At 36.7% G+C, this 19479-nt stretch overlaps 1 protein-coding gene across 6 annotated transcripts in view; it reads left to right on the top strand.

Moving 5' to 3' along the window:
* Nucleotides 1-17448, top strand: part of SH3PX1 (sorting nexin 33-like protein SH3PX1) — a 108756-nt gene extending 91308 nt beyond the window's left edge. For 5 of the 6 annotated variants that reach the window (XM_070099363.1, XM_070099367.1, XM_070099366.1 and 2 more), the window contains one exon: nucleotides 1535-17448. In XM_070099363.1, coding sequence (XP_069955464.1) covers nucleotides 1535-1582 — 48 coding nt within the window. In that variant the 3' untranslated portion in view covers nucleotides 1583-17448. The remainder of the gene's footprint in view (nucleotides 1-1534) is intronic. The other variant, XM_070099365.1, reaches the window with a different exon arrangement.
* Nucleotides 17449-19479: the final 2031 nt, after the last annotated feature.

Raw genomic sequence — 19479 nt, 5'->3', positions numbered from 1 at the left:
GGACATTTCCACTGCCTCCAACCACCTCCTCGCTGCTGCATTCACAACCCAAGCTTCACACCCATATAAGAGTGTTGGTACTACTATACTTTCATACATTCCCTTCTTTGCCTCCAAGGATAACGTTTTTTGACTCCACATATACCTCAACACACCACTCACCTTTTTTCCCTCATCAATCCTATGATTAACCTCATCCTTCATAAATCCATCCGCCGACACGTCAACTCCCAAGTATCTGAAAACATTCACTTCTTCCATACTCCTCCTCCCCAATTTGATATCCAATTTTTCTTTATCTAAATCATTTGATACCCTCATCACCTTACTCTTTTCTATGTTCACTTTCAACTTTCTACCTTTACACACTCCCAAACTCATCCGCTATCCTTTGCAATTTTTCTTTAGAATCTCCCATAAGCACAGTATCATCAGCAAAAAGTAACTGTGTCAATTCCCATTTTGTATTTGATTCCCCATAATTTAATCCCACCCCTCTCCCGAACACCCTAGCATTTACTTCTTTTACAACCCCATCTATAAATATATTAAACAACCATGGTGACATTACACATCCCTGTCTAAGACCTACTTTTACTGGGAAGTAGTCTCCCTCTCTTCTACACACCCTAACCTGAGCCTCACTATCCTCATAAAAACTCTTTACAGCATTTTGTAACTTGCCACCTGTTCCATATACTTGCAACATCTGCCACATTGCTCCCCTATCCACTCTATCATATGCCATTTCTAAATCCATAAATGCAATAAAAACTTCCCTACCTTTATCTAAATACTGTTCACATATATTCTTCAATGTAAACACTTGATCTACACATCCCCTACCCACTCTAAAACCTCCTTGCTCATTCGCAATCCTACATTCTGTCTTACCTCTAATTTTTTCAATAATAACCCTACTTTACACTTTTCCTGGTATACTCAGTAAACTTATTCCTCTATAATTTTTACAATCTCTTTTGTCCCCCTTCCCTTTATGTAAAGGGACTATACACGCTCTCTGCCAATCCCTAGGTACCTTCCCCTCTTTCATACATTTATTAAACAAAAGTACCAACCACTCCAACACTATATCATCCCCTGCTTTTAACATTTCTGTCATGATCCCATCAGTTCCAGCTGCTTTACCCCCTTTCATTCTAAGTAATGCCTCACGTACTTCCCCCACACTTACATTCTGTTCTTCTTCACTCCTAAAAGATGGTATACCTCCCTGTTAATAATAATAATAATAATTGCCTGCACTTTAAAGGAGGGGTTTGGGATATTGGCTGTTTAGAGTGACATCTACACTGTTGCAGCTGCACATCTCTGGCAAAACAGTGAAAGTGTGAATGATGGTGAAAGTGTTTGTTTTTCAGGTTATTCTGCCTTGGTGGGAGATGGCCAGCATGTTTCAAGAAAAAAAAAAGGGTTTTACCATCATTCTCTCGATCACTCTTCTTTTCAGAGTAGATTTTAAGGACAGTATTGCTTTTCTGTATGATTATTTTATTTTGCATTTTCTTTCCAGATCACTGACCGGCTACGAGAGTCTCTGGAGAAATTCAATGATGTGTAGGATTTATATTGGTTGGTGAACGTGTTTTCTTTGTAATTGACATGCTTTTGTATGTAGGGTCTTGTTACCTATTTGCACGTAGGCCTGTAAATATTGTTTCTCTAAGAGGCACAGCTTCTGTGAAGTGTTGTACATTACCAGACAATATTTGCAATTTTTTCATTATGAAGAGAAACATCACAAATCATATGCAGATTATTTCCAGTTGTATTGCAGTTACTTGAAATTACTGTCCTGGTATGATGAGGAATAGTTTGTGGAAAAAAGAATATATACTGTGTATACTTTAAGATCATTTTATGCTCAAAATTATATATTGTATGTGATAGTTTGATGATAGTCTCCGCCTCATGGTACTCAAGATAATTGTGACATATACCAGGACTTTACATACCTAGGATGCTGCATCATGACCATAGCAGAATCGGAAAGTTTTAGTACTTAAAATGAATAGCACTTACGAACAGCCCAATACTTGTATATCTACAACCAAAATTACCAGTCCATTGTACATATTGTTTATTTACACATCCTAATATTAACAGGTGTACTGGAGTTATGATAGGACAAAATTTTACATTTTTATTGCTGTTCCATCTTTCTGCTTTATCAGGTCCCATTGAGTCACTCCTCTTTATTTATTGTACTATTTATCAAAGAGCACATAGAATTAATTTAAAGTCTGCTTTTCAGTGCCTGGATACTCTCACTTTGCCTTTTCTCCTTTTAAAATGCTCTGCTGTCAGTATATACACTCTTTGACTTTTCGATTGAAACATATTTATTAAGTTAAGTTTGACTTTTGATATTAGCTCATTTCTTGCTCTATTCTCCTTTGCCAGTAGCTACCCTTATCCTTGGGGCACTTTATGACCCATACGGGTTGAACGCATTTTGTGAAAAAATAATTCTGCAGTAATAATAATTGATTTTTTTCCTTTGTATCTCAGTATTTTAGCTTTTTAAATCCTTGTGTGCCCTTTTAAATTTAGCTTTGCTCATTTGCTTCCTGTCCACCTTACTCGGAAAATCAAAATGCCCTTAAAATTAAGAAATTAATTTCTCCTTTGAGCAAACTCTAAATATAAATAATTTTCTTTCAACTAAGTGGTTGTCTCCCACTGAGGTAGGGTGACTGAACAAAGAAGAAAACACTTTAACTGTCACATGCTCAAATCACTGTCTTTTCAGAAGCATGTTGACATTACAGTGTAGATGGCCTTCCAAACTGCAGTATCTCCACTCCTCCTTCAGAGTGCAGGCACTATATTTCCCACCTCCTGAACTCAAGCTTGGCTAACCTGTTTCCCTGAATCCTTTCATAAATGTTACCTTGCTCATATTCCAACAGCACTCCAAATCATAAAAACCACTTGCTTCCACTCCAACTTAACGTGCTTACATAAACCTGTTGGATGCCTATGCCCTCCTCCCTCCAACTCTTCTTAGGATGAGCCTCACCCCTCCTTCCCTCCAACCCATATCTATACACTTTAAATGTCCAGACCACCTCAACCATCCCTCCTCAGCCCTCTGAATAATTCCTTTGGTTACTCCACACCACCTAATCTCCAAACCCTGATATCTCTACTGCCTCCAGTCTTCTCCTTGCTGCAGTATTCAAAACCTGTGCTTCACACCCATACAACAGTGCTGGTAACAGAATACTTTGATACAAATTTCCTTTTTGCCTCCATGGATGAAGTACTTTGTCTCCACAGAACCCTCAATCCACCACCCACCCACTTTTTTTTTTTTTTTTTTTTTTTTTGTCAATTCATCAGACTATAAATGCAGTGGACCCCCGGTTTACGATATTATTTCATTCCAGAAGTATGTTCAGGTGCCAGTACTGACCGAATTTGTTCCCATAAGGAATACTGTGAATTAGATTAGTCCATTTCAGACCCCCAAACATACACATACAAACTCACTTACATAATGCACTTACATAATTGGTCGCATTGGGAGCTAATCGTAAACCGGGGGTCCACTGTATGTACCTATATTCCATGCCCTTTGTACACTACACATAATTGGATGAAAATTTTAATTGTCTGAAATTTCTATTCTTATACAGACAGCTTGCAAGATTATTAAGTGAATGTCACATGTGGTCTGTCATATTCGCTTGCTGCTCTTGCATTAGAGATATAAATTTTTTTATAACTCGATGGTCATCTTCTGCCAAGTGAACCAAAGATGGAAAAACACTCACCATCATTCATCCAATTACGGTCTTTCCAGAAAGATGGAAAGATGTATATATAAATTTAATGTATACTTTCCATATTTTCTCTTAACAAGCAGTTTTAGTTTGTCAACTTTTGTTTGTGTTTGCTTGCTTTTTAATAATATTAAAAATTCTGTTGTTATTATTATTCTTTCTTTCAATGCACTGGCCATATCCCACTGAGGCAGTGTGACCCAAAAAGAAAATCAAAAGGTTCTCCTTTTAAATTTAGTAATACATACAGGAGAAGGGTTACTAGCCCCTTGCTCCCGGCATTTTAGTTGCCTCTTACGACAAGCATGGATTATGGAGGAAGAATTCTGTTCCACTTCTCCATGGAGATAAGCAGAAATAAACAAGAAGAGGAACTAGTAAGAAAATAGAAAACCCAGAGGGTTTCGTTTTACACTCGCTTGGCAGGATGGTAGTACCTCTCTGGGCGGTTGATGTCTACCAACCTACTACCTAGAGGTTAAGTATTATGTATTAATTACCAACATAAACAAAATACTGGAACTGATTCTCAGTACAGGACATATCACAAAACTGTATATACAATACTGAATTGAAAACACGGGGAGAATTTTATAGCATTATTTGTTGATTATGCAATATGCTATGTCTTAAAAGGAATCACAGATATGTGATGCTGAGAACTCCTGATGGAAAAAACTGCAGGCTGCCTAATCTCATCTTGAATCTACCTTAAACATCATGGATCCCAATGGTTTTATTCAATGTGCATTCCATTATTAGACACATTGAAATAATCACCAAAGTTAGTCATTTCCATTGGTATCAGGAACTTCAGGAAAATTTGGAAGCTCAAGCAATGGAAGATTCTTTTTCTTATCCATTGCAGAACTTTCAGAAATCATGCTATTATATAGGGCCTTCCTAATGCCTTGTGGTTTCCTCATATTGGGATGCTGCTGATGAAACGTGACTTCCAGAGATACTTGGTAGGAAGCTTGTGGAGGGAGCCACAACTGCCAGCTGACTCATTAGCCCAGTTCGTGGAGTAATGATTGTGTCGGGCATCTTTTTACCCTTGCTTTGTGGAGTCTTGATAAGTGAGAATGCAACAAGAAGATTACTTAGCTTATTTTTCTTTCTTTTAAATATCTCATCCCCATCAAAAAAGTCATCTGCTTCAATTTCTTTTGCCTTTGCCTTCAAATATTCTTCTCTCTGTAGCAGGTATTTGAGGGTGCCTCGCTTTGCAGTTATACTTCATTATCTTTAAGTTTGGGATTTTCCTTTGTAATTTCTTTGCCATTGACTTTATTGGCCTTTCTGTCTGCTGTTTTGATATTCTGAAGTGCTTTTGTAGACTTTGCTTTCTTAGTCTTAGTCTGTTTTTGTGAGGTAACATTACTGTTTACTTTTTGTATTCTGCTTCTATATGTTTTTTTTTCTTTTGGTACAGTTTTCTTTTTACTATCCATCTTTTCTTCTTTTGTTAGTGATTTCTGAATTTCTCCCTCTCTTCTTAGGTTTTCTTCTACATCTTACATTATTATTACTTATGCTTTTCAACATCTATGACTCATCACTATTGCCAGGTCGCTATCATCATCATTCGTATCTGACATGCAAATTATGACAGAATCCTCATCACTATTATTGTTATCCAACACAAAGAGCTTTCTTTTCCTCTGGGATCGAGTTCTCTGAACTACAATCTTGTCATCTTCAGCTATTGTAGCCTTTCCTCTCTCTCTCTTATTTTTTGTCTATTTCTGTACATTAACATTACAGCTTTCCTTAATACCCTTCTCTGGATCCTTTTTCTTATCATTTTTCTTTTGGAGGTGTTTTATTTTTGTTTTATCCTTTCTGCTATATTTTGGCTTTTGAAAGTTTTTTTTTTTTCTCCTTCCTAGGCTTACTGTTATTCTTATTGTGTTGAAATTTCATTGCTCTCCAGTTTGGTTAGAGGGTGTGACACCAAGTATAGTGATAGAGATACTAGTATGTAGAACAATCCTTCGTTTGAACATTTCACTCTAAGCAGAACTTTTACTTGCTGCAGCTCTGCTTGGAGTAAATTTTTTTTTTTTTTTCCTCACTGAACCGGCCGCATCCAACCAAGACAGGGTGGCCCACTTCCCCATGGAGATAAGAGGAAATAAACAAGAACAAGAACTAATAAGAAAATGGAAGAAAACCCAGAGGGGTGTGTATATATATATGCTTGTACATGTATGTGTAGTGTCACCTAAGTGTAAGTAGAAGTAGCAAGACGTACCTGAAACCTTGCATGTTCATGAGACAGAAAAATGGACACCAGCAATCCCACCATCATGTAAAACAATTAAAGGCTTTTGTTTTACACTCACTTGGCAGGACGGTAGTACCTCCCTGGGTGGTTGCTGTCTACCAGCCTACTACGTATTTTTTTTTTTTTTTTTTTTATCACACTGGCCGATTCCCACCAAGGCAGGGTGGCCCGAAAAAGAAAAACTTTCACCATCATTCACTCCATCACTGTCTTGCCAGAAGGGTGCTTTACACTACAGTTTTTAAACTGCAACATTAACACCCCTCCTTCAGAGTGCAGGCACTGTACTTCCCAACTCCAGGACTCAAGTCCGGCCTGCCGGTTTCCCTGAACCCCTTCATAAATGTTACTTTGCTCACACTCCAACAGCACGTCAAGTATTAAAAACCATTTGTCTCCATTCACTCCTATCAAACACGCTCACGCATGCCTGCTGGAAGTCCAAGCCCCTCGCACACAAAACCTCCTTTACCCCCTCTCTCCAACCTTTCCTAGGCCGACCCCTACCCCGCCTTCCTTCCACTACAGACTGATACACTCTTGAAGTCATTCTGTTTCGCTCCATTCTCTCTACATGTCCAAACCACCTCAACAACCCTTCCTCAGCCCTCTGGACAACAGTTTTGGTAATCCCGCACCTCCTCCTAACTTCCAAACTACGAATTCTCTGCATTATATTCACACCACACATTGCCCTCAGACATGACATCTCCACTGCCTCCAGCCTTCTCCTCGCTGCAACATTCATCACCCATGCTTCACACCCATATAAGAGCATTGATAAAACTATACTCTCATACATTCCCCTCTTTGCCTCCAAGGACAAAGTTCTTTGTCTCCACAGACTCCTAAGTGCACCACTCACTCTTTTCCCCTCATCAATTCTATGATTCACCTCATCTTTCATAGACCCATCCGCTGACACGTCCACTCCCAAATATCTGAATACATTCACCTCCTCCATACTCTCTCCCTCCAATCTGATATTCAATCTTTCATCACCTAATCTTTTTGTTATCCTCATAACCTTACTCTTTCCTGTATTCACCTTTAATTTTCTTCTTTTGCACACCCTACCAAATTCATCCACCAATCTCTGCAACTTCTCTTCAGAATCTCCCAAGAGCACAGTGTCATCAGCAAAGAGCAGCTGTGACAACTCCCACTTTATGTGTGATTCTTTATCTTTTAACTCCACGCCTCTTACCAAGACCCTCGCATTTACTTCTCTTACAACTCCATCTATAAATATATTAAACAACCACGGTGACATCACACATCCTTGTCTAAGGCCTACTTTTACTGGGAAATAATTTCCCTCTTTCCTACATACTCTAACTTGAGCCTCACTATCCTCGTAAAAACTCTTCACTGCTTTCAGTAACCTACCTCCTACACCATACACTTGCAACATCTGCCACATTGCCCCCCTATCCACCCTGTCATACGCTTTTTCCAAATCCATAAATGCCACAAAGACCTCTTTAGCCTTATCTAAATACTGTTCACTTACATGTTTCACTGTACTACGTATATTGGAGTAAAATGTCCCCGATAAAGGTTTGTAACATATACTTGCGTCTTTTTCCTTGTGCTTACTAGTTCTAAATTTTCTTTTCGGTAATTTCATGCACTGGCCAGGGAGGTATACCATCTTTTAGGAGTGAAGAAGAGCAGAATGTAAGTGTAGTGGAGGTACGTGAGGCATTACGTAGAATGAAAGGGGGTAAAGCAGCTGGAACTGATGGGATCATGACAGAAATGTTAAAAGCAGGGGGGATATAGTGTTGGAGTGGTTGGTACTTTTGTTTAATAAATGTATGAAAGAGGGGAAGGTACCTAGGGATTGGCGGAGAGCATGTATAGTCCCTTTATATAAAGGGAAAGGGGACAAAAGAGATTGTAAAAATTATAGAGGAATAAGTTTACTGAGTATACCAGGAAAAGTATACGGTAGGGTTATAATTGAAAGAATTAGAGGTAAGACAGAATGTAGGATTGCGGATGAGCAGGGAGGCTTCAGAGTGGGTAGGGGATGTGTAGATCGTGTTTACATTGAAGCATATATATGAACAGTATTTAGATAAAGGTAGGGAAGTTTTTATCGCATTTATGGATTTAGAAAAGGCATATGATAGAGTGGATAGAGGAGCAATGTGGCAGATGTTGCAAGTATATGGAATAGGTGGTAAGTTACTAAATGCTGTAAAGAGCTTTTATGAGGATAGTGAGGCTCAGGTTAGGGTGTGTAGAAGAGAGGGAGAATACTTCCCAGTAAAAGTAGGTCTTAGACAGGGATGTGTAATGTCACCATGGTTGTTTAATATATTTATAGATGGGGTTGTAAAAGAAGTAAATGCTAGGGTGTTTGGGAGAGGGGTGGGATTAAATTATGGGGAATCAAATTCAAAATGGGAATTGACACAGTTACTTTTTGCTGATGATACTGTGCTTATGGGAGATTCTAAAGAAAAATTGCAAAGGTTAGTGGATGAGTTTGAGAATGTGTGTAAAGGTAGAAAGTTGAAAGTGAACATAGAAAAGAGTAAGGTGATGAGGGTATCAAATGATTTAGATAAAGAAAAATTGGATATCAAATTGGGGAGGAGGAGTATGGAAGAAGTGAATGTTTTCAGATACTTGGGAGTTGATGTGTCGGCGGATGGATTTATGAAGGATGAGGTTAATCATAGAATTGATGAGGGAAAAAAGGTGAGTGGTGCGTTGAGGTACATGTGGAGTCAAAAAACGTTATCTATGGAGGCAAAGAAGGGAATGTATGAAAGTATAGTAGTACCAACACTCTTATATGGATGTGAAGCTTGGGTGGTAAATGCAGCAGCGAGGAGACGGTTGGAGGCAGTGGAGATGTCCTGTCTAAGGGCAATGTGTGGTGTAAATATTATGCAGAAAATTCGGAGTGTGGAAATTAGGAGAAGGTGTGGAGTTAATAAAAGCATTAGTCAGAGGGCAGAAGAGGGGTTGTTGAGGTGGTTTGGTCATTTAGAGAGTATGGATCAAAGTAGAATGACATGGAAAGCATATAAATCTATAGGGGAAGGAAGGAGGGGTAGGGGTCGTCCTCGAAAGGGGGTAAAGGAGGTTTTGTGGGCTAGGGGCTTGGATTTCCAGCAAGCATGCATGAGCGTGTTAGATAGGAGTGAATGGAGGCGAATGATACTTGGGACCTGACGATCTGTTGGAGTGTGAGCAGGGTAATATTTAGTGAAGGGATTCAGGGAAACCGGTTATGTTCATATAGTCGGACTTGAGTCCTGGAAATGGGAAGTACAATGCCTGCACTTTAAAGGAGGGATTTGGGATATTGGCAGTTTGGAGGGATATGTTGTGTATCTTTATACGTATATGCTTCTAAGCTGTTGTGTTCTGAGCACCTCTGCAAAAGCAGTGATAATGTGTGAGTGTGGTGAAAGTGTTGAATGATGATGAAAGTATTTTCTTTTTGGGGATTTTCTTTCTTTTTTGGGTCACCCTGCCTCGGTGGGAGACGGCCGACTTGTTGAAAAAAAAAAAAAAATGACCTCTCAATTTAATACTAAACTTTTCTACTGTGAGTAGAATGAGCTAACAGACATTTATTGTTAAATTCTCATTTCATGCTTTTGCTATATGTATTAGTATTATTTGAACTTACGATTTGCTAGTTCTGGTCAGTACCGTCCTTGGTATTAGGTACTGGTACAGTATTGATGCATTATCCTTTGTATTTTAGACATTGCCAATACTTGTAAAATACAGCAGTTAAGTATTTGTGGAGATTGAAGGTTCCTTTTTTGTTGGTTTTCAGCTAGCGAGTTTGGAAATTCCGTCCTTTCATGAATACCTGACTGAAGATTTGCCTGATGCCAATAGTAGAATCCATTGGCAGGGGTTGAGGCTTCTTATAAATTGGCTATTTTGTTTCAAGTAAAATACAGTGTGTACATGGTCTTTTGGTATGCTAGTCTTCCTGTGCTAATTTTTTTTTTTTTAATACTCCACCAAGTTTTTTTTTTGTCAGAAAATTTAAAGATTGTTTTAAGGCCTTGTGTATGCCTAGCATTTTAACAGTTCAGTAATATTTAAAGTACTCATAATACAAAGAAATAGTTGAAAAATTAGATTATTATATATATTAGTGACATGCTAAACTTGACCAGTTCTGCTGAAAAATTAGATTATAGTATATATTAGTGACATGCTAAACTTGAGTACTAGAGTATCATGTCTGTGACACTTTTTATTGAAAAAAAATTAGACATTTTAGATTTTTATTACATTTGTAATTTTAGGGTTGTATTTTCAAAGATTTCATTACATTTGATTATTACATGTTTTCCACATTTGAGATTTTATATTCTTATACATATTTTGCAAAACAAAGGGCTTTAAACCAAAGAAGTGTGTGATAATTTCTTCATGTCTCTAACTTGGTTAAGTTTGATGAGCAAGAAGAGGAGTCATGGCCATTAAGATTTAGATCAGGTGCTTTTAAACATATTGAACCTTTTCAGCAATGTTCATGTATTGAAGATGAAACATTGAGCAATACTGAAATTGTTGCATTTTGTTAGGGTCAACAGCTGATCTTAATATGATAAATTTGGAATGGAGAAAGTATGTATTCCACTACTATAGATTAGTTGTCAAGATGTTTAGGTCTAGAAACTTAAAATATTATTTTTAAGTCATGTGTTTAAATATTGACTTTTGCCAGTAATTTCTTATATATATATATATATAGTGCTGATAAGAATTTTTTGCCATATATATTGAACAAATTGGAAGAGTGCCTTGATATATACTGTACTTTTGTCCCATCATTTATAAAGACATGATTGCTTTTGTTTGACCTGTTTATGTTAATCATGTCTGATGTATCAATCCACATATTGGATCAGAAACAAATGTACATTTCTTACATGTGTGTGTGTGTGTGTGTGTGTGTGTGTGAGAGAGAGAGAGAGACAGAGAGAGAGAGAGAGTGAGAGAATGAGAGAGAGAGAGAATGAGAGAGAGAGAATGAGAGAGAGAGAGAGAGAATGAGAGAGAGAGAGAGAGAGAATGAGAGAGAGAGAGAGAGAGAGAGAGAATGAGAGAGAGAGAGAGAGAGAGAGAATGAGAGAGAGAGAGAATGAGAGAGACAGAGAATGAGAGAGACAGAGAATGAGAGAGACAGAGAATGAGAGAGACAGAGAATGAGAGACACAGAGAATGAGAGAGAGAGAGAGAATGAGAGAGAGAGAGACAGAGAATGAGAATGACCCATTAGTGAGAGATGTTGGTATTATCTTATGACCAGTGTTTAACCCGTAAACGGTCCAAGCAGATCTACATTCACATACATAGTGCTCCAAAAGTAGGTCTATGTTTTTTTTTACATATTTTCAAATATAACAAAAAAAAAAAGTAGATCAAAGTTTTTTACACATTTTCAAATGTAAAAAAGAAAAAAGAATATCTACTTTTTTTACATACTTTCAAATGTTGAAAAAACGTATATATACGTTTAGACCGTTTACGGGTTAATTTGTCATATATTTTTAAGGTTTCCAGTGGTTGCACATACAGTATTACCACATTTTGAATCCCATTCCAATATTTTACTATATTTGTGAAAAAATGATTATATATCTTTAGTAATTTTTAGCACTACTATTTTTCTTATTGTTCAGTTATAGCTTCTAGTTCTTCCTGTTGATGGTGCTAAAAAATATTTAACTAACTTCCAAAGGTCATTTTCCGTGTTTTTTCATACTTTTCTTTTGGGTCTGAGAGCCATTTTGTTGTATATCTTTTTATTTTATCTTGTCTACAGGTATTTATAGGGGCATCCACAACATGACTGCTACAGATTCCAATATCCTTCTAAAGTACAGTATGTTGCAACACTTTTTTTTTTTTCTACACCATTATATCTGAAGGCTATTTTGAAGTCGATCACTAGTTTCTCACCACTCTGTATAGGAGTGTCGGTAACCTGTTTGACTTTGCAGGGGGTTAGCTATAGCTTTTGATCATGCCTTTTAATGTCTAGCCGATTGAGGTAAATTAACCTTCATACTTCTTTTTGAACCCCTCCATATTTGATAGCTTCCATTATGTCATTTTCCACTTCATATTACTCTTATGTTGAAGCATTTTCTCATACTCTTGTGGATCATTTGGGTGTGTAATTTCCATCCATGCCCTCTTGTTCTTGTTCATTCCTGATAAGGAGCCTATCCCTGTTTATGTCCTGGAGTATTTTATGCCCCAATAATATGCTTTTATGATCTTTACACAAGCTGCACATAGGAGAGAGAAGCTTATGATGGCGTCTCGGTTCGGCGTGAGACATAAATGGTGCAAGTTGGACCAAAACATCATTGTAAGCTTCTCTCTCATATGTGCGGGTTATTTGTGTATTGTTCCAGTCACGGTATTGTGCCTTTTTGTACTTCATGTTCTTTGTTGTTACTGAGACAGACCTAGCTCTTGTATTCTGTCTTTTTAGCATATTTCCTATAACTCAGACACTAATCTGGCATACTTCTTGGATATTATGTGTGTGTGTTTAATTTCCTATTTGGCTTTGCAAGGCTGGAGGTGAAATCTAGGTTTTGATACTGGCTCTTAACCTTTGATTGAAGTGAAATGGATTTGTCATAATTCTGAACTCCTGTATGGAGTTCATCTTCATTGTATCTGTTCAATTCATTCCAATATTATGTTTAAAAAGTGTTTTCATACACCTCTGGCTTGTCTGGCTGTATAGTTTCCATGTCCTCTTCTAGTTACTTCTCTGGTAAAGTCAATCCTTATCTTATTACTTGTTCTTCCATATATAGAAGGCCTTTGTCTTTCCTTGCAGTATATTTCCCTTAACTCAACCTGACTAGGTAAGGTAGGTGTGTTTGTGTATGTAGGTTTGTGTGTATGTGCGTGTGTGTTTGTATGTTTGTGTGTGTGTGTGTTTGTATGTGTGTGTGTTTGTATGTGTGTGTGTGTGTGTGTGTTTGTGTGTGTGTTTGTGTGTGTGCACGGACAGAGGTCTGTGTGCCAGTGTTGATGTGTGCATGCGTGTTTGTACGTGTGTATGCATTGAGTAATAGTTTAGATACTTGGTGAGTCTATCTACTAGAGATATTGATGATATATATAGGCTGGATGTTACAACCCAGTAGTACATACTTAGTATAAAATCATCACAGAATTTATCTTTCAACAGTTTTGTGTTAAATCAGTTTAAGAGATGCCACTGCTACTATATTTAGTGGTAATTCTTATGTTCATTTTTTTGCCTCATTGGCCATTTTCACTTAACATTTTTGTAGATGTTTCAATAACTTCACTAATGTTTTCTATCAAATATAACTTTTGCAGTACTGTAGTTAGATTTTGCTTATTATTTAACTCTAAAATACCATTTTAAAATCTGCCTTTAGTACTGTTTATTAGGAAAGTGTATTTATTAAAAAAAAAAATAGTGTTATTAGAATTGCTTAAGACATGTGAAACACAGTGTGTGACACTCCTGGAACCTGTCAAGATACATTGTAATTAATGACCGATTTTGCTAACTTTTGCATATTTTATAATTTGCTAGAGTGCATCCATGCATACCAACTTAGCCCATTTTATATGTTACTCTTTAAGGTTTGTACATTTCCTTCAAATATTTTACATCTTCCAGATACATCTTCATCACACCTCTACCTTCAATCAGAAAATATTCACACAATTTGTACAGCCTAATAAATACACCTACAAGAAATTCTCTTTGTCTAATAGTAAATATGTGCATGAGCGTAAGCATGTGAATGTGCGTGTGTACATACAGTAACTAGAGTATTTCCTTAATGTTCCAAGGAAAATGTAGTTCAGAAGTTATCAGTTTTGTCTTTCTATTGTGGTGCTCAGGGCTCACTTTCCAAACCCACCATATGCTTGCAGTAACAATCAACTTGACTTTATCACCTGAAGCCATCCTGCCAATAAGTCAGCCATTATTAGTGACTGTTCCTAATTTATGTACAGTATAAGAAAAATGTAATTATATTTTTCTGGCAGGTACTGTACTCCTTTACTAATTCTGTTTATTCTTCATATAAATGCTGTTCATGAATAGGTAATACCTTCACAATTATTTTTCTTAAATGGACAGTTTATTACCCAAAAATAATTCAGTGAATACATTGCAAATTATATAGGTAGCAGAGAAGTACTTGAGAATGTGATGTACTGTGTACTGTGCAGCAGCTTGCCTAATGCTAGGTTTTGGTATAGTTCATCTTAGTTGGTAATCAAGGACTCTTTGCTAGAAAATTTTGTCACTTGCCCCATAAATAATATTTGTTTTGAAGTACAATTCAGTTTGTCAGGAAAATGTGTTGAAAGTAATGCAGTTGTACATAATTACTGTCCTAGTGTGTTCAGCCAGAATTTTTATTACATGATAGCATTAGTGATTATTATGATTTCTTTGGTAACATTTGGGTATGTTATACTTGCTCTAACATTGAATGATAATTTCCAAAATCTACCTTGATCAAAGAAATTATAGGCATATAGTACATACACAGTACATGTACCTTTTCAGTTACTTTACTATTACATATGCATTGAATAATTGAAAATAGTTTTTTCTCATCGAGGTATACTAAAAACAGAATGTTTTGTGCTTGAATGTGCAGGGGTTATGTAGATGTATTTTGGTGAAGTACATGTTTAGAAAAGATTCAGAATTCAATAATAAGTAGCATATTTGAAACTTTCACTAATAATGAAATGAAAGTTAAAATACAGAGATACCTTTTAGCTTGCTATGCTGCATTAAAATAAAATTTTAAACTGTCAGGCAAGGCCATCCCCTACCAGGTGTTAACTTCCATAATCACATTTTCTCCTGTATGGGCCACAGAAATTTAATATTCCAAAAATTGGTTTATTTGTTACTGTCGTGCCATATTTAATGATTTTATGTAGTAATGTTGAGATTTTCTAAAAATGCATAATAGATCATGGATGTCAGGTGTAGAATGATGTAGGCTTATCTCAGTTGCCTCTGATTTCAGAAGACCTTGGTGTGATTGGTTACAGGAAGATGTGGGTGCATCCCTGGGTATCAGTTTAAGGAAGACCTACAGTGGGTGTGATTGGTTACAGGAAGATGTAGACTTATTATTACCACGTATCAGGTATAGGAAGACCTAGGTGTGACTGGTTGGCATTTAGGGAAAGCTCCCAATTCACTCGGTTATTGTATATAGAAAGGACTAAATTAAATTTAATGAGTTATAAGAAGTTAAATTCACCTCAGGGTTAAGTATAGGAAGACCTAGGTTCAGTCATGAATGTCAGATAGGCATGTGTATTAGTAATGTTATGATTTTTTCCAAAAAACTATTAACTCTCATCTTGTTTGTTTTTGATACAAAAATTAATTGAATTTCCTTACATTTGCTGTATTTGTCATCATTGATTAGTATTAAACACTTGTGTGGCAGTTTTATGGTAGCTATTAAACTAGTACGAACCTAACAAGAAACTAATAAGAGCGCTTCATGTCATCCTTTTTCTGGTAACTAATTTTTGTCTTTAAATGATAATTGTAATACATGTATTTATTTTCATTATCAGGCTACCTCAGCCTGTATTGATATCTTAATGGTTTATTACTCAAGTCTGTGATAGATTCCAGTCAGATTTGGTTTCAGGTGAACTCACATTTAGTTTCAGGACCTGCAGTGATCCTTGGTTTTCCTATTGTATGTCCTCATTTTGTAATTAATCCGTTGAGACACATTCTACATCTTGATGCATGTCTGTGAATTTCTAAAATTAATTGTCCGTTGTAACTTATTGCAAATTGTTATTAAAACATTGTTATCTGATTGAAAATCTTTTCTTGACTAGTATATCAAAGTTACTTAAATCATTTTAAACAACATTGTGAATGTGGAAAATATTTATAACAAAGATGTAAGCCATATTAGAATAATTTGTGTACAGTACTATTTGTAGACAGCAGATTACATATTTTATATTTGTGTCAACTCTTACTAAAGAAAAAAAAATTTGAATCTTTTGCTTTGTTCATGCATTTACATATTTTCTAGGTAAGACAATAAAAATTTAGAATGGCTGTCATCTGAACATAGAGTAATTGAATATGGTTTGAAAACCTTGCCAAAATTAATAAGCATATAATTGGGTCTGTAATGTAGTAGAAAATTATTATAAAACTTTAATTTTTTTACTGAGGCTTCAGACATTTGCACATATGGCACAGTCTTTCACCCATACTGTGGTTACTTGCCTCCGATTTTTCCAATGCTGACTAAGTCAGTCTTCAGTAAATGACATAGTATACATGTACTCTATACACTAATCTCAGTCCCGTCTCGGAAACCAATTTGACTGATTGTATTAATGAAAGGAAAATTTTGTGAGAACAGTGGTATAGTATTGTTTTAAATTATGCTAATTAAGGAAAGAATCAGTAGGCTAGTGTAAACTTTTATTAAAAAATGGGTTGGATACTGTTACATTCAAGCAATGTCATCTGTTGACCTCCAGTTGCATCCTCAGCCTACCTTGTGTTATGGCTGAAGATAATTTGTGTGTATAATGTATGATAGTGTTTTATGTACATATTATTGAAAGGCATAAGAATGCTGCCAAGTGCATCATACCATTGCTCATATAAAGATACGTATAGTACAGTACTTTATGATAATCTGAACAATTTTGAATATGTTCTGAATTCATTCTTGTGTTATTGTGGCCTTTAAGAGGTTGATGCACTTGCAATTGTCACCTAAAAATAAAATGATTCAAGTGCTGTATCCTCTTTTTAAAAAAAAATATTCTGGTATCCCTTGGGCACTATTTTTTACTTTCAGTTGTATTTAGAATCAATTAATATATTTAACTGTTGTCCATTTTTTTAAATAAAGGAATAAAAAGTGTGTTAAAGACTCCATTACTAAACAGGCCAATTAACACTGATAAATCTTGTTGGGTTGTCATTTGAATACATATGTTATTTTGTATATAGTTTTATATATTTTGCAGCTGTCAAATCCATTTATAGATATCTAAAGTGATGAATCAAGTTCTACGATTATTTGAGGTGAAATTTGCTCTGCACCTTATCATTCATTTATAACATTAAAATCATAAATTTTTATTTTTAAAATGGTCTTTAGTGAAAGATTTTTAAGCAGCCATTGTAAGAACTTGTCATGAACACCTGGGAAAATATTTAATATATAGTTATTTTTGTTCGTGCATTTCAGAAATGTTATAATCTATCGCCTCATCATGTGAATATGTGTAATAAAGTTTGTCATAATATTTTGCTCACTTGGGTTTTATTTTTCTTGAAATTTGTACCAGGATCTAATGTGCACTGCTTGCAGAGTATGGCCAGGCATCATTGGGGATGGCTAGTGACTGCATTGATACAGATTTTACTTTGATGGAAAGTAGAAAGGCCACATTGATTCCTGGCCCTGATGCAGGTATTCTATGTAAGTAGATATATACCTTTGGTATATATCTACTTACATATATCTTATGTAAGTATATAGGTATATAGCTTTGTAGCTACAAAGCTATATACCTTTGGTGTCTATTTCTCCTGAAAGCATTTCCTTTACTGGGAATTTATGACTTTTGCTGATTCCTTAGACCGCACTGGTTTGGACTTTCAGACTTTTCATTGCTACGTGTGTGTGCTGTGCATGGAGACCTGATTGCCACTTGTTCTTACTCTTATGGAAGTTGAGCTTATCCTTGGAGTGGAGGCTCTTCATTGGACCATATGTTTCTTGGGTGGATGGATCAGAATAAAGTAGGTTTGATGTAGCCTTTCATGAAACAATCAGCTGTCATAATTGCTTATGCTGTCTTGGGGTGTGTTGTGTGCTTATCTGTTCTTCCATTTCCTGACAACTCCTGGTTCTCTTCTGTAAACAGTCACTGTAACTTTCTATTTAGTACTGTATCTCTCATTTCCTTCTCTAATTCAGTGTTTACCATCAGAGGCACCAACTGTGATCCAACTGAATTCCTCCCCACAGCCATGGAGCTTTAGCAGTAAATCCTTCAAAGACATATAGTTTATGAACTCGGATTAAGTTGTAATAAATGACTGCCAGTGAATAAACAGAAAGATGGATGGGAGACTTGAACCGTGGTCCCAAGATTAACAGATCCATTACTCTTCTGCTTTGGCTTTGGGACTTCTGTTTATTCATTGACAGTCTGAGTTCAAAAACTATATGGCTTTGAGGGAGGGCGCAGCGCTGTATAGCTCTTGTGGTTTAGCGCTTCTTTTTGATTATAATAGAGTTTCCGGACAGCGTCGTGCGAGGGCATTTACTATCTTCGGCTAGTATTTTTACTGCTGAATTGTGTGCCATTTTTGAAGCACTTATTTGTATCACATCTATGCCTGTGTCATCATTTGTGGTTGTCTCAGACTCCCTTAGTGCTCTACAGGCTATACGGAAATTTGATACACCTCACCCCCTAGATCTCCGTATCCAACTTTGGCTATGCTGTATCTCTACCAAGCATAAAGATATTGTTTTTTGTTGGGTCCCTGGTCATGTTGACGTATAGGGCAATGAACAGGCAGACACTGCTGCACGGTCAGCAGTACATGACCTACCAATTTCATATAGAGGTGTTCCATTTCCGGACTATTTTGCTGTAATAGCTACCCACCTTCACACCCGTTGGCAACAATGTTGATTAACTCTACTCGGTAACAAGCTTCATTCTATTAAACCGAACATAGGTTACTGACCGTCTTCTTGTCATCAGTGCTAAGGTTGGGAGACTACTCTCTCCCGCCTTCGCATTGGCCACACTCGTCTTACTCATGGGTATCTCATGGAGAGGTACCCTGTTCCTCTCTGTGAGCAGTGTTAAGTTCCAGTATCGATTAGCCACATTGTTAGGCTGCCCTCTCTATCAACGAGCACGCAGAATTTACCTCCGTTGTCTCTGCTCTACTACTCTCTCTCTACCTTCCCTTCTTGCTGATGGACCCTCCTTTAATTCTGACTCGTTGACTTCTTGACAACGACTGATTTACTCCACAAACTCTGATGATGATAACTTTTGCACTCCCCTCAGCCCTTTTTACCTCAATCTCTTGCTGCCCTCTAACCTTTCACCATCCACTGCCCCGCTGTTCTCTGTAACCTATTACTCATTCATTTCCCTTTTGCCACCTGATACCCTCGCTTCCTTCCTGCCCTGCAGCGCTGTATAGCCCTTGTGGTTCAGAGCTTCTTTTTGATTATAATAATAATACTAATAATTTGATTATAATAATTTGAGGGAGGGAAGAAGAGAATTACTGCTAAAACTCCTGGGCTGTGG

Source organism: Cherax quadricarinatus, chromosome 67, assembly GCF_038502225.1.
Source record: "Cherax quadricarinatus isolate ZL_2023a chromosome 67, ASM3850222v1, whole genome shotgun sequence".
NCBI lineage: Eukaryota > Metazoa > Arthropoda > Malacostraca > Decapoda > Parastacidae > Cherax > Cherax quadricarinatus.
Note: the sequence above shows the minus strand (reverse complement) of the source record. Positions and strands in the feature narration are given on the sequence as shown.